Source organism: Lonchura striata, chromosome 17, assembly GCF_050655825.1.
Source record: "Lonchura striata isolate lonStrDom1 chromosome 17, ASM5065582v1, whole genome shotgun sequence".
NCBI lineage: Eukaryota > Metazoa > Chordata > Aves > Passeriformes > Estrildidae > Lonchura > Lonchura striata.
In genome coordinates, this window is record NC_140719.1 from 10,299,979 (window position 1) to 10,314,059 (window position 14,081).

At 52.4% G+C, this 14,081-nt stretch overlaps 1 protein-coding gene across 4 annotated transcripts in view; it reads left to right on the forward strand.

Annotated features, from left to right (window-relative positions):
* Positions 1 to 14,081, forward strand: part of NTNG2 (netrin G2) — a 48,623-nt gene that overhangs the window by 13,909 nt on the left and 20,633 nt on the right. For all 4 annotated transcript variants that reach the window (XM_085593920.1, XM_085593921.1, XM_085593924.1 and 1 more), the window contains exon 3: positions 7,591 to 8,234. In XM_085593920.1, coding sequence (XP_085450046.1) covers positions 7,591 to 8,234 — 644 coding nt within the window. The remainder of the gene's footprint in view (positions 1 to 7,590; positions 8,235 to 14,081) is intronic.

A 14,081-nucleotide genomic window follows, 5' to 3' on the forward strand; every position in this document is an offset into this window, starting at 1 on the left:
GGTCGCTCAGGCAGCCCATGGGAAAATTGCATTTTCTACCTTATGAGACAGCTCCTGTCTTATCTAAAATATAAAGCTTGACCAAAGAGGTATTTTTAAAACAACAACAAAAAAAGCAGAAAACACAGCATCTTGGAGAAAGACTCCCCAGAGTCTCCACAGTCCAATGCTGTGGTGCTGGCCCCATCTGGAACCTCTCCCTGCACGCTGACAGGCATCCCAATGCTATTCCTGAGATGTTCTCCAGATTCAAGTCACACCTGAGCACTGGGGGAAGCCCATGGCCCACTTGGGGGACAGGGAAATCAGTGCAAAAAGAGTGGACCTGGCCAGGCAGATCCCAGTGTCCTCCCATGTTCCTCAGAGGAGGGCACAGACCTTCACCTGGGCTCACAGGGAAGGGGATTTGTGGGGCTCTTTGGCATAAGAGGGGCCTCATATTTCTCCTGATCCCTCTTCGTGCTCCCAGCCCTCTCTGCAGTGAGTTATGCCACTTGCCAGCTGTTGGAAATAATCGCTGTAAATTAATTACGGTTGTTTCACCCCTCTGATCCCTCCCAGCCCATGAATAGAGTGAAAATTAATTGTCAGAGAGTACTTCCAGCTCTCTTAGAGTCCCACCCTGGCCACTGGCAGGTTACGGTTTATGCCCTAAAGCAAGAAACTTAATTACTCACAAATGTTATTTTTGATCATAAAATCACCTTGCCTTGTCATAAATCCAGATCGAGCAGTTGAACCCTCAGATCAGGAGTAGCAAGTGAAAACACCCTGAAATGTCATTAGGACAAGCCTGTGTTTTCTCCTGGGTAAATGCAATTCTGTTTGGGAAGCAGCATCACGTCCTGGAGTGATTTTTGGAAGAAAAGCCAAGGAAGTCTCCCAAAACACACATCACTCAGGGTGGCCCTTGTCAGAAATTTGTGTTGCAGAAAATAGGCTGAACCCTGTGTCACTGGGGAGGTTCAGGGTGGGTGGCACTGGAGCTGGGTCAGGCACCTTCCGTGCTCAGCGAGTGATCTCCCTGTGCTGTGACACTGGAGCAAAGCTAGAACCAACTCAGCAGGGAAACAGAGATCCTGCAGAGCCCTGGCCGTGAGGAAAGCCAGGCCAGGGCATGGAAGGGAAGTGAAGCCCCACAGCTCAATCTCAGCGTGAGCTGGGGGCACTCAGCCCAGTGTAAATCAGGAAAGGAAATGTGCTGGGAAGGTCATTTCAGCTCCACCCCGCAGCCTGCGGAGCCAATGGATCCAGCTGGACAGGGGAGGGGAGTGGGGAAAAGAAAACTTTGGCAGGGATGTGTTCCAGAACATCCACAGGACAGGCAGGGATGGGGTGAGCTGCCTGTGGTCCCCTCTGCAGCTTGGGGACCCCCATGTGCCGTGGGCACCCCGTGACACACAGAGAGGGGAGGCTGCAGGACACCTGCGGTGGCACTGCTCCACAGCAGGGACAGGAGCAGGGCAGGAGGGATCAGGTGCACGTGGAGATTCTGCTGATCCCTTTGTTTCTTGCAGGATTTGGAGGAAATTTGACACCAATTTCAGGACTCAGTTGCAGCAGGAGGAAACGCAGGGACTTTGTGAACCTCATCTGCTGCCCTTTGAGCAGAAATTCAAAGGCAGCATTGGAGGTGTCCTGAGGGAAGCAGATGGGCCTTGGGTGTCCCAAGAGAAGCAGAAGGACCTTGGATGTCCCAGGAGAAACAGAAGGACCTTGGGATGCTCTTAGAAGCTCCTTAAGCATCACAGCTGAATGGGGTGGGGGCTACAGAGGGAATTGTCCCCTTCTGAGTGGAGGTGGAGGTTCAGACCAAGGTTTCCTTGGTCACAAACAGTCCCAAAAAGGAGGGAAGGAAGTTTCTGTGCTGTCACCTGCTTTTCCTGGCTCTGCAGACTCTTTAGAGGTCTACCAAACAGCCCCCAGTCCCAGCCAGTGCCAGATCTTGCAGGAGAGCCTGGAGAGGTCTCTGGGTGGGTTTGAGAGGCAGCTCAAAAAAAAAAAAAAAACAACCCACAACATTCCAGAGGAAAGTACCCAGGAGAAACCCACACAGCAGCACTGATCTTTGTGCTGAAGAAACGCTTTTAACTTTTTCCACTTAAATTAAATATTCCTATAATGCACCAAGGATTTCCACCCCCCACTGAAAAAACACAAAGTTTTGTTTTCCAAAACTCATCCAAGTTGATGAGACCTTGTCATTACTCTTATTAGGAGACTGTAATTAAAAACAAGTGGTCCCGGGCTGCTCTATGTTTTGGCAGAGGCCTTGGCTTAAACACAATTCCATGAAGAAGAAAAGATCCCCAAAAGCAAAGGAAGCTCAGGACATTTCTCAAGACACCATTAAACAAATCATACCAGGTGTGAGCTGTGATCGAGCGTCCTTGGCTGAGCAGTACAAACCCTCACATCATCTACTCATTTTTTCTTCTCAAATCTTGTTGTTTTTTTCCCCTTTAATATTATTATTATTATTAAGGTTTTTTTTTCTTCACTGTGCAGCTAGTGGTTGCAATTGCTTTCCAGCTTCCCTTTGGCATAGAGATCTAAAAGCTGCAATCTTATTTCTGTGCAGCTTTCACCATTCACAACAGATGTCTAGTTTGTTTAAAATATTCAACAGCCTAATGATTAATCGAGCAATTGCACCTACAAAAATATATCATTTTATGCTATGAGTATTAAAACTGGTATTATCTGCTAGGAAAAAAAAAAAAAAAAAAAGGCAACTTTTGGGCTCATTAAGAGCCCTAAAAATCATCTGGGCTTTGTAAAACAGGCTTTTGTTGTGTGTGGTTTCCCCCATTCCCCCCCTTCCCAGCAAGGTGGGGAGCAGCTTCCCTGCAGCATCCTGGATTCCTGTCATCCTGCTTTGTCAGGCCAATATCTTGTTTCTTAAGAAATCCTCCTCCTCAAGGAGCAAGTGTCTGCTGTCACCTTCAAAAAGTCCCTTTTGCAGCATTTCTGCCCAGAAGTGACTCCAGGCACCAAGAGGAGGCAGAGCCCAAGGGCTGGGACACATTTGCAGCTCAAGGACTGGGCTGATGGGAACCTCCCGAGGCCACCTGGCTCAGGGCAACCCCAGCATCACTCCAGGCTGGGGATGAAGCACAGGGAGCAGCCCCACCAAGGAGGATTCAGAGCCCCAAGATCTGAAGAGGGTCTACAGGAAAGATGAGGAGGGCTCTTTATTATGAATTGTACTGTTTGGACAAGGGATGATGGCTTTAAACTAAAAGGGAGCAGATTCAGATTAGCTGTAGGGAAGAAAACTTTTATAAAGAGTGTGATAAAATACCAGCATGGTAAAGCCTCAAAGGTGATGGATGCCTCATCTGTGGGAACATTCAAGGTCAGGTTGGATGGGGCTTTGAGCAGCCTGACCGAGCTCAAGGTGTCCTTGTCCATGGCAGGGGGTTGGACTAGATGACTTTTAAAGGTCCCTTCCCACCCAAACCATTCCATGATTTGGCTCGCAGAGGCACAACCTTACCACGATGCCATTTTTTAAGACACCGTGTCCTCAACGAGGCTCTCACAGTTTGTGCCCTGGAGATTTGCCCTTTTGGACTGAGCTGGGGCTAAGAAAGGCTGCAAAAACCCCAAAAAGTGAACAACCAGAAGAGCTGGAGAGCCTGAAATCTGCAATGTCTAGTTGCTGTGAGGACACTCATGACTGATTTAATAGCGTGAGACTCAAAGTGAACTGGTTTATTTTAAGCTCACTGAGACCAAGTTTGCCTGGCTAATGCATCCTGACTTTTAGATTGAAGACTTAAATATCTCGAGACTTTGGACAGATTCTTTGGAGGACACACTGCTTGGAGGAGGAAACCAGATTCAAAAATAATACCTGGAATTGTTTCAACAGTGCTATATCTGATCTTACCAGGACCAAGGGAGCAGCCAAAATGTGGCCATCTGTTTCCGCTCCCCCCTGCCCTCCTGGCTGACTCCAAACCACCCCCCCCCCAGCAGAAAAGGCATCCAGCATCCCACAGAGGAAGGACAATTCAATAAACCTAACCCCAAAAAGGAACACTTCATTTTAGCAGAGGAAGCTGTAGTGATGTGACTCACCCGGTGGCTTTTGAGGCTCTCCCCCACCTTGCCACTTGGAGGTTATTTTTGTGCTTGCCCTGTTACAACCATGCACCTCTTGAGCCCTTTACCTCCCTCCCAGAGCATCAGGGTGGTTAAAGAGATCTTTGGGGGTGCTGCCTGCTGAGCTGGTTGGGATACACAGGAGCCAGCAGGATTGTGCACCTCCATGCCCTGGGATGAGCATGTGGCAGACAGGAAGGGTTTTCACTCCTTTTCTCCCCCCTCCTGACCCTGCCAGGGACGTGCCTGGCCAGCCCTGCTCCTCCAGACGGGACATGGGGAGGGGGATCATGCTTGATCAGACTTCCCTCACTGCTCCAGGGAAATCTGTCCCGCCTCCCATCCTGCCCAGCCTTTTGTCTGGGTAATGTTTCCTTCCTGTGGTTTCATCACAGAGCCCTTTGTTTGTTTAATCAGCATTGATAGGAGCATCATCCACAGCCCTGGAGGTGGCCACTGTGGCCATGCTGGGGACGGCTCAAGTGGCAAATACTCAGTGAGACTGATCTCACACCAGCTCAAGGGCTGTGCCTGCTGCACACAGGGGAAGGAAAGCTCATGGCAAGAGCTCTGAGACACAGGCTCTGCTCAGACAGAGCCACTGAGCAGCAGGGCAGGCTTGTCAGAGACTTTCCTGCTGCCATCCCAAGCCAATTCTCCACCTGCTGCACCCTCCTTCAGACAAGTGGCAAGAATGGACCTCTGGGATGGTCTTTTCAGGACTGTCATATTAAGCCATCTGTATGGCCACATTGACAGGAGGACCATACTGCAACACAATATGTTGCCTCAGCACAGGAAGCACACTCAGAGCCCCCAGCACTTCAGCTGAGGGGGATTTCTCTGCCTTTTTCCTCAGCCACCACTGCAAAGCTGTGCTGAGAGGCAGCTCCATCCCCCAGCAGGAAGCTGTGTCTCATTAGCAGAGGTAAACAATTCCTCTGAACGTGACGAGTCAGGAGAGCATATTAAATATGTCAATATCTCAGGGTTTTTTAATCCCTACTCCAGAACAGCTTGTTGTGGCAGGAGAGGGCCCCCCAGCGTGGCTCAGAGCCCCAGCACAGCCCAGCTGGCATCTCCCTCTCTTTGAGGGGGTTGTGGGGTGCCCTCACCCCTCAACCTCACCCACCAAGCAAGCCTGAGCTCTCCACTGATTTCCCTTCTTCAGTTATCACAGCTACAAACAAACAAAAACAAAGAAATAATCCAGCTATTTGATTTTAGAACACCAACTCGAGCATCCTTTTGTGACTAACCTCCCTGCTGCAGGGTGGGCTCAGCAGCTCCAGCCCCAGCACACACAGAGGTGACAAAAGCCACACATGGCCCAGGCTGAGGCTGTGACAGAGGAATAAAAACCAGCATGGCATTTGCAGGGGTGTGTCAGAGCAAGACTGGGTTGAAAACAGTTTGAGTTTTGACCTGTTTTATGCCGTGCTGCTTTCCCTGGCAGCCTGGTGCACACCAACACAAACACAACGTGTGCTGTATTTCCAGGAGTCCCCTCGTCCCCAGGGCTGCCTCCCCTGCACAGGAGCCTGCTCTCACCTGCAGATCAGCCACTCACTGCTTTGTTTTCCCCGTGCTGACAGAGCAGCCTCCTGCTTCATTGGCACTGTGCTGCTCACACGCTGCTCCAGACACGGAATTATTTGTGTCCTCAGGAGTTTTTCAGGGCTCCTGGGTGCTGTGGCCTCCACTGACTTTGCAAACAGTTGCTTGCCTTCAGTGCACATCTCTGAGCTCTGAGGAGGCACCCAAGGCCCATTTTACAGACATGGAGTAGAGAAGCTCTAAGTACGTTCCAAGATTTTAGGTTGCCTGGCTGGAGGTGGCAAAGCCCAGATTTTCCAAAGCACGTTGTGTTGCTCAGAGGTTTCCATGCTCAAAGCACAGCCCCATTATTCAGCTGAGAGCACCGTCCTACACCAGCCAGATCCCCTCTCTGCTGTGCTTGGGTGTGCCCAGGACACCCTAAAAGCAGCTCACAGCCACTCAGACTCCAACAGTTCCCCAGGTCAAAGCCAGCCATGGACACAGGAGAATTCTCTTCCCACACCTGCAGCAGCCACAGACACACCCAACCTGCTCAGACCCAGCCCTGCAGCTCAATTTTTGGAGCCTCCAGGTACCAGTATCAGCTCCCCACACCCTGGCACAGCCCCTGTGCTGCAGGAAATCCCCAGGGCCAGGCAGGAACACTCTGACCCCACACAGAGCACCTCCCATGGCTCCCAGCCACGCACAGAGCACCCACAAACCAAAGCACAGCACCCAGCTCAGCCTTACCTTGAAAGCTGCTGTGCTCAGGAGAGCCAGACCTCACACCCCAGCAGGCTCCTCACCTCCAGCCAGCAGCTCTGAGCAGCTCCAGATGCTTTATCACCTCCTCCTCCTCTGCCAGGTGCCTCTGCCTTCCTGAGCAGGGTCCCACAGCAGCAGAGCCCGCTGTCATACCAGTCCCTCTCCCTCCCCAGTCCTTTGGATTTTGAATCTGAGAGGGAGGCAAAGTGACAGCAAAGAGATGCTTCATATGCAAAAAAAAAAAAAAAGGGATGTGCAGTGTGTTGAAGAGTTTTTTGTGGTCTGTACCCAGCAGAACACAGCCCTACACAATCTCCAAGGCAGGGGTGACCCACATGCTCACTCCTGCAGGGCAGTGATGCTGGGCTTCAACAAACACATGGGTGAGCAATAAATGCATTGGCACAGCTGCCCACCCCCAAAACTTCAACATGTGGTGTGTCACCTTGACACTGTCCTAGAGCAGCTCAGAACCTGTGGGTGTGGAGGTAAAAGAGATCTTCTGTCCCTGCAAAACACACCAGCCTGGCTGTGCACTGGCACTTGTGGGCAGAATGGGATGGCTGGATGTTCTCTCCCCTGCTCAGGCCTGGAGGCAGTGGACTTTGTCACCTGGATGGGATGAGCCCCCCTTCCCACCCCATTCCCTCTGGGCAGGAGCACAGATCTCTGCTCTCTCTGCTACTGCTCAGTTCTGTCCCAGCTTGGAGCTGAAGAAATTGGGTTTCCCTCCTCTAGCTATGCTCAGAGGCACTGGGGGGATGGTCCCAGCCTTTTCTGAATCAGGAGGCAGGGGTGTGCTTGGAGGGATTCAGCCATTCAGTTCCTCCAAAGCAGCAGGGATGAGCACAGCTTTCTACTGTAGGCTTGCAAATCAGCCAAGCTTAACCCAAGTTTCTCAGAGACCATCTCAGGGAAGGAGCTTTCTATGAAAATCGCCCCGTGCCAAATTGAAAAGCCCTTTCCCAAAGGGCCTTTCAAAGGAAAGAGCTCAGCCGTTCTTACAGCTGAGGCAAAGCCGCATCTTTCTGCCTTAAATCCTCTCAGAAACAGCATCCTCCAGAGCCAGGCACCCCCCAGCTGAGCCCAGCACTTAAGGCTTGACCCAAGCAGCCAAACCCACGCCGTGCCCAGGCTTTGTTTCCCCTCTGGTGACCGCTGTTGTTGTTCCAGGAGAACCCGTACCTGTGCAGCGACGAGTGCGACGCCTCCAACCCCGACCTGGCGCACCCGCCCAAGCTGATGTTCGACAGCGAGGACGAGGGGCTGGCCACGTACTGGCAGAGCGTGACGTGGCGCCGCTACCCCGAGCCGCTGCTGGCCAACATCACCCTGTCCTGGAACAAGAGCATCGAGCTGACCGATGACATCGTCATCACCTTCGAGTACGGGCGCCCCACCATCATGATGCTGGAGAAGTCTCTGGACAACGGCAGGACTTGGCACCCGTACCAGTATTACGCAGACGACTGCATGGAGGCCTTCAGCATGCCAGCACGGAGGGTCCGGGACCTCTCCACCACCAGTGCCAACAGGGTCCTCTGCACCGAGGAGTATTCCCGCTGGGCGGGCTCCAAAAAGGAGAAGACCGTGCGGTTTGAGGTGCGGGACCGCTTCGCCATCTTCGCCGGCCCCGACCTCAAGAACATGGACAACTTGTACACCCGCCTGGAGAGCGCCAAAGGGCTCAAGGACTTCTTCACCGTCACCGACCTGCGCATGAGGCTGCTGAGACCCGCCCTGGGGGGCACCTACGTGCAGAGGGAGAACTTGTACAAGTACTTCTACGCCGTCTCCAACATCGAAGTCACCGGCAGGTAACGGCTGCTGGGTTTCTTGGGGCGTCTCTTCTCTTTTCCTGCTGGAAAACTGAGCCATCAGCGTTTCTGCCGACCGAGAGATAACCATTTCTCCCTCTAACACCCCTTCTCCCCAGGCAGGGCAGCAGCTGTGACCTTGCAGGGAACGGCTGGGGCACCTCCAAGGCTGTGTCCTCCCGCAGCTGGTGCTGGGGGAGCTGGGACATGGCTTGGATGGGCACTCAGGGTCTGAATTCCCTCCAATCCCCTGTCCCAGCTGTGCAAACACAGCCAGCCTTTGCCCAGATGTCTCAGGGGTGATGCTGGTGGATATGGGGCGTGGAATGAGGCTCGCCCCACTAAACTCCAGCTCCCTGCCAGCACAAGCAGGGTAGGTCATCCCCAGTCAGTCCTGCACACCCTGAGCAGCCCCAGCCCTGGCAGATTAATCTTGGGGTAAAGGTAAAACCCCCTGACACATCTGGGGCAGAGGAAGCAGGAGGGGGTTTGTTTCTCCTGGGTTTTGTTTTTCAGCTCTCTATACAATGCCATATGTTACATTATGACATCAACTGAAAAAGCAAAGTAAGGTGGAAAAGTGCCGAGATGGCTGATTTCCCATCCAGCTTGTGCGAGACTTACAGGCGAGAGGGAAAAAATCTCCCCATCACCCACCCCATGCTAACAAGCATCACCACAGCGACAGAGGAGCCGTTTGTATCGGTTCCAAACAGTTTGCTTCTGAGACTTGCAAGTAGAAATGTTTGCAGGTGCCACCGAGGCTGGCTTTGAACAGGCTCCAAGGGGAAGGAAGCTGCAGGGAGGGATGGGAGAGCCCTTCCCACCCGCCAGGGCAGGCAGGAGACAGCAGGGAGGGTCTTTCTCATGGTGTGGTGCCTGTCTGGGATGAGCAGCTGTAGCACTCAAATGGTTTGGGGGCATTTTGGGGTGCCCACCATGGGGATTGCTCAGGAAGGAGTCCTGGGGGCTCAGGCATGTGGGCAGAGAAGTAGGAGAGCACCTCCACGTGTGTCTGGTAAATTAGGACTAAATGTTTGATGTCAGTGCTTGTGCAATGAGCTTTGGCTTCTAGGATCAGCACAGATACCAAGGACTTGTTACTGCTCCCACAGCAGCCTGGGGATGCTTGATGCTTCAAAGAGTTAAAATACTCTTGGTGTCCCGTGAACACCTTCCTCCTCTGAGCCTTTTACCATTCCTGCCTGCCTTGGGCAGGATTTGTTGCTTCAGTACTTTGGACCTGAGGTCCTGCTGGTGGGATTCTCCCCAAACCAGCACTTTGCTCTCAGCTGTCCTCTGCCCCCCTCCCCAGCCTCCCATCATCTTTTGAATTCACTGGCCAAATTTACTACCATTTAATACTAACAGAGGTTGGTTCAAGACAGAAAATCCCTAAAAATTCTGTGAAAAGAGTCAGCTAGGGAAGGGGAAGAAAACCCCTTTCAACTCTGCGAGACATCCAAAATTCCACCGGAGGCGGGGATGGCCGGGCTGCGAGCGCCCCGTGGAAGCTGCAATGCTGCTTTTTAGCCGGGGCCGAGAGGAGCCAGGCTGGGGCTCGCTGCCGGTCCTGCAGGAGAGGGCTTTTCCTTGGCTGGGAACGGGGAAAACTCCGAAATCTGCTTTTATCAGCCCGAGTTCTGAGCTGCAGAAGATGCAGCTTTGCGCTGCTCCAGCTTGCTGGGCTGGTTCAAGGAGAGAGGGACACTCATCCCGGTCAGTGCCTGTCCTGTGCTGATTTTTTCAGCCCCCATGGGTACAGGGCAGGGAAGGTGAGCAGCTGAGGAGCTGTGGATAAGTGGTGTATAAGATGGAGAAGCTCCCTGTGAATTAACTCTGCTCCTGCGATTATTCCAGTCCCAGCAAGCAGGTTTTTGCACTGAAAAGCAATCTAATTCCAGCTGTAAGCAAAGCCAGTTACAGTGCAGGGACTAAAACCAAATTAAATCTAGTGTATGGCTCAACAAGGGATGGGTTATTGAGAGGAAGAGAGGAGAAATCAATGTGAGCCTGACAGGAGCACTGTGCAGGGAAGGGGGGAGGAAGGGTGGGCAGGGATGGGGATGGACACACACTGCCTCTTCCAGGACGTGTTGGAGGAACAGCAGGAAAGTGTCTAGATAAAACTGGCGTGGTGTTAGGGATCCACTACAGGGGGCAGGGAAACAAGAGGGGCGGTGATTGTGAAGAAATGAGGGGTCAAGGGCAAAACAGGCAGAAAATGCCACCTGGAGAGCAGAGTGAGCAGCGCCGAGGCTGAAGGAGCTGTGCCTGGCCATAGCGTGTGGCACTGCCTGTGTCCCTGTACCACAGCGGGATTTTGGCGGTGCCCTCAGGGTGATGAGGCACTTGGCAGCTCGTTTCCAGCTGGAGTTCATGGCCAAGGGAAGAGCAAAGCACTTTGCCCTCAGAGCAGACCGTGAGCCCAGGTGGTTTCTCGTGCTGCAGCCTTACCTGGTGGGTTTAGAGAGCTTTCTGTGATCCCCTCAGTCCACGTACTCCTGGACCCCATCCTTCATGCCTCAGCTTCACACCAAGGAAAACCCCTCACCACAATCTTCCAGAGCTTTTTGGGAAAAGCAAAAAGAGAATAAAGGATATGGGGAGAAGGGGAAAGAGTTTTCTGTCTTCTCTTGTCCTGGAGGCCAGAGGATCTGGTGAATCCTGGGGGTCACTGCTTCATTCCTGGGAGTTGGGACAGTGGGCTGCTCCCTCAGGGTCTCCTCTGCATCTCCTCCTCCCACAGCCTCAGCCAGGTCCATCTCTCTGTTCATGGCTGACAGTTTATTTTTACTCCCTTTCTTCTTGGTATCTTTTTCTTATTTTTTCCCCCCTCCTTTCTTCTTCCATCCTGTCCCTATTGATCTGCAGAGTAACTGGAGCTGCAGAAGGGTCAGGACAGGAATAGACACAAGCAAGCCCTTGGTCTGTGTGTTGTGTGTGTGCCAGGCAGGGTGGGGAAGGGAAGTGGAAGGACTTTTCCCCACAGATCTCTCTATTCACTGCTTAATTTTCTCCTCGGTGCAGCAGTGAGCTCGGGCATGGGTGAATGAGCTTTCCCTGGCTGGCAGGGCTGTGGTGAGAGCCACTGGTTCTGCTCCCACTGCACACTGGGTCTCTCTGGAGTCATTTCCTCCCCCTCAGAACATCAGTCACTGCCGTGCTCAGCAGGGCACGCTCCATCACGGAGACATTAATAAGCTGTAATTGAAGTTAATGTGCCATGGCCAGGACATGTGGATCCAGTTAGGAGAAATCAGATTGAGCAGAAGTGAATCAATTTTAGGCTGTTTATTAGGATTTTTCCCCTCTGTCCTGCCCTGTCCCAGTGCATGCATTGTCTGTCTGTCTGTCTGTCCATCCTGCTGGTGATGAGCAGTCCCTGGAGGAAGGCAGGAGGAGGGAGCATCCCTCATCACTGAGCAGCTCCATGGAACAGAGCTCCACACCCTCAGGCTGTGCTCAGGCCAAAGAGGTGCCAACAAGATGAAGTTTCTGGTTTTGAAGTGGCATTTCCTTTCCTCACTTCACCAATTGCTCTCCTCAGGCTTTCCTTACACCAAAAAATTGAAGGCAAAAACCCTTGCACTCCCCTGCTTCTTTCCCTGGTGCATTCTCAGTGCAGTCTCATGCATAGATGCTCTCCAGGAGGATTTTCTCTCCACATGACTTGGAGAGTTTGTGCTAGTGGAGCAGAACACTTTGGCCAGCCTGTTACCCTGGTGCCAGCAGCAGGATCAGGCACTCCAGACCTGGAGGACCAAGGCCACCCCCAAAAGCACCTCCTGCAACAAAAAGAGCTGGAAATGGTCAGTGGTACCCACATGCAGGGGGTGTATTTTTCTGCATTTGTGGTGAGTTTTGAGATGTGGAGATGATTGATGCTGCATTGCTGCTAAAGATGAATGAATTCCTGGTCACTGGCTCCTTCTCTCGATGAAGGCAGCTCAGGGCACTTCTCCTGTGGCTGTAGCTCAGCTGGAACCAGGGGTGCCAGCATAAAGCACATCCCCACTCCCCCTGAGCTGCTTTGCCCTGGTTGCACATTCCTTCTTCTGGCTTTGTTGTGGGAGACCTTCCAGCTGATCTCGACTTCTCCACCAAAGCTGATTTTAAATTGGAGAAAAGCTTTGGTCTGTGGAAGAGTCTTGTGTTGAGTGTCTCAGATTTTGTGTGGTGGCTGGTGAACATCTCTCCCTGAGGAGCAGGGTGGAACCTGCACCAAAGGGGAACAGGCAGGACCTGGGGTGACTTGTGAGAGCAGGGGCTCCCCCAGCTGAGCTTGCTCAGTCCCAAATTTTGGGCATCACTCCCAAAATAGCCACGGGCTCACCCAAACATCCCCAAGAACAAGCCCAACGCCCCTGCTGCCCTCAGCCAGCTGCTGCCCACAGCTGGCAGCTTTGGGATGCCCACACAAACCAGGGCAAGCACCGCCTGTGCCCGTCTCTGCTCCTTCCCCTGCAGCTCCTGGCAGACAGAGCTGGGGTCCCAGGAGGCAGCAGCATCAAGGACAGCCAAGTCTGTGCCAGCAGAGCGCCGCGTTCCTCGGCCCGTCCTCGCCTCCGTGCTGGGCAGCCCCAGAGCTGGATGGCTGAGCTCCCCTGGCATTCCTCCAGGCTGGAATTAGCTGGAGCTCGAGCAAAACCTTGCTCTTGGTCATAGAGTTAAATTAAGTTAATGTGCAGCAACTGTTTGCTGGAGTCCTGCAAAGGTTTCTGCTCCCACTGCAGCAAGGTGGGGAGGAAACTCTGGGTAGGAGGGAGGGAGAATCCCGGAGAGCTCCTCCCTCCCCCAGACGCTGCTGACACTTTGTCGATAGCCAGAGACAGATGCCCAAGGTCCTATTACCTGCTCCTGGCTTTGCTTTGTGAAGGGTTTTATTCCCCCTCCGATTTTGTTGCCGAGCTGCGTCCGGCCCTGAGCGGATAATAGAATTTCATCAATAGACTGGGAAGGTGATGTATGTTAAAGCACTTAATATAAAGAGACTTCTACAGGAGCCCAAATTCAATTTGGCCAATGAACTCAATTGCAGGCATTATTGCATTCCAGGAGAAAAACCAAGAGCATTTATACACATTACTCTGCAAATATTTATGTTCACATATCCATGTGATGTCCTCTTCACCCTTCCTCCCTTCTGCTGGCCGACCCCCTAATGGGGAAGTTTGGTTTTGTGTTTGCTTTTTAAGACAGCTTTGAATATAAATAATGTTCCACCAGTCAGCAGGATCTTGACAGCTGCTGAGTGTCAACTTATTTAAAATAAATAGCCTCTCGGATGGGAGCAGCCAGCTAGTGTGCTCTCCACTTTGGCATCTTTTAAACTGTCTCATATTTGTAACCCAAACCTCAAATCATTTCGGAGGGCAGAGAGGAGGGTTCTTTCCTGCTGGGAGGACTCACCCGTCCCTACCACACAACCAAAAGTAAAAACCCACAAGGAAAACGACTCACTCACAACCCTCTGACCTAACCCAGGGGTTTTTTCAGTTCTTTGGCTCTGCACTAAGTACTGAAAGCCAGAAGCTTCTCACCCTGGTTCAAGCTGAAAAAACAACATGTTCAAATGGTTTTCCCTCTCCTTCAGCCTCTGGACCACAGGCTTAGGGAAGCTCCCAGCCCTGCTGCTGGGATGAGCCACCATTGCCTTCTTCATCCCTTGAGCCCTGCTCCAGGACTGGCAACAGCCAACCCCTGCCAGAACGATGTCCCAGCAAGGCAAACCCTGATAGAAACGCTCTCCACAAAGGGACTGTGCTTCTTCCATGGCCCAGCCATTAATCGCTATTTTTACCTGCTTCCACACGCACAGATGGGCCAGAAACAATCCAAGCTCAG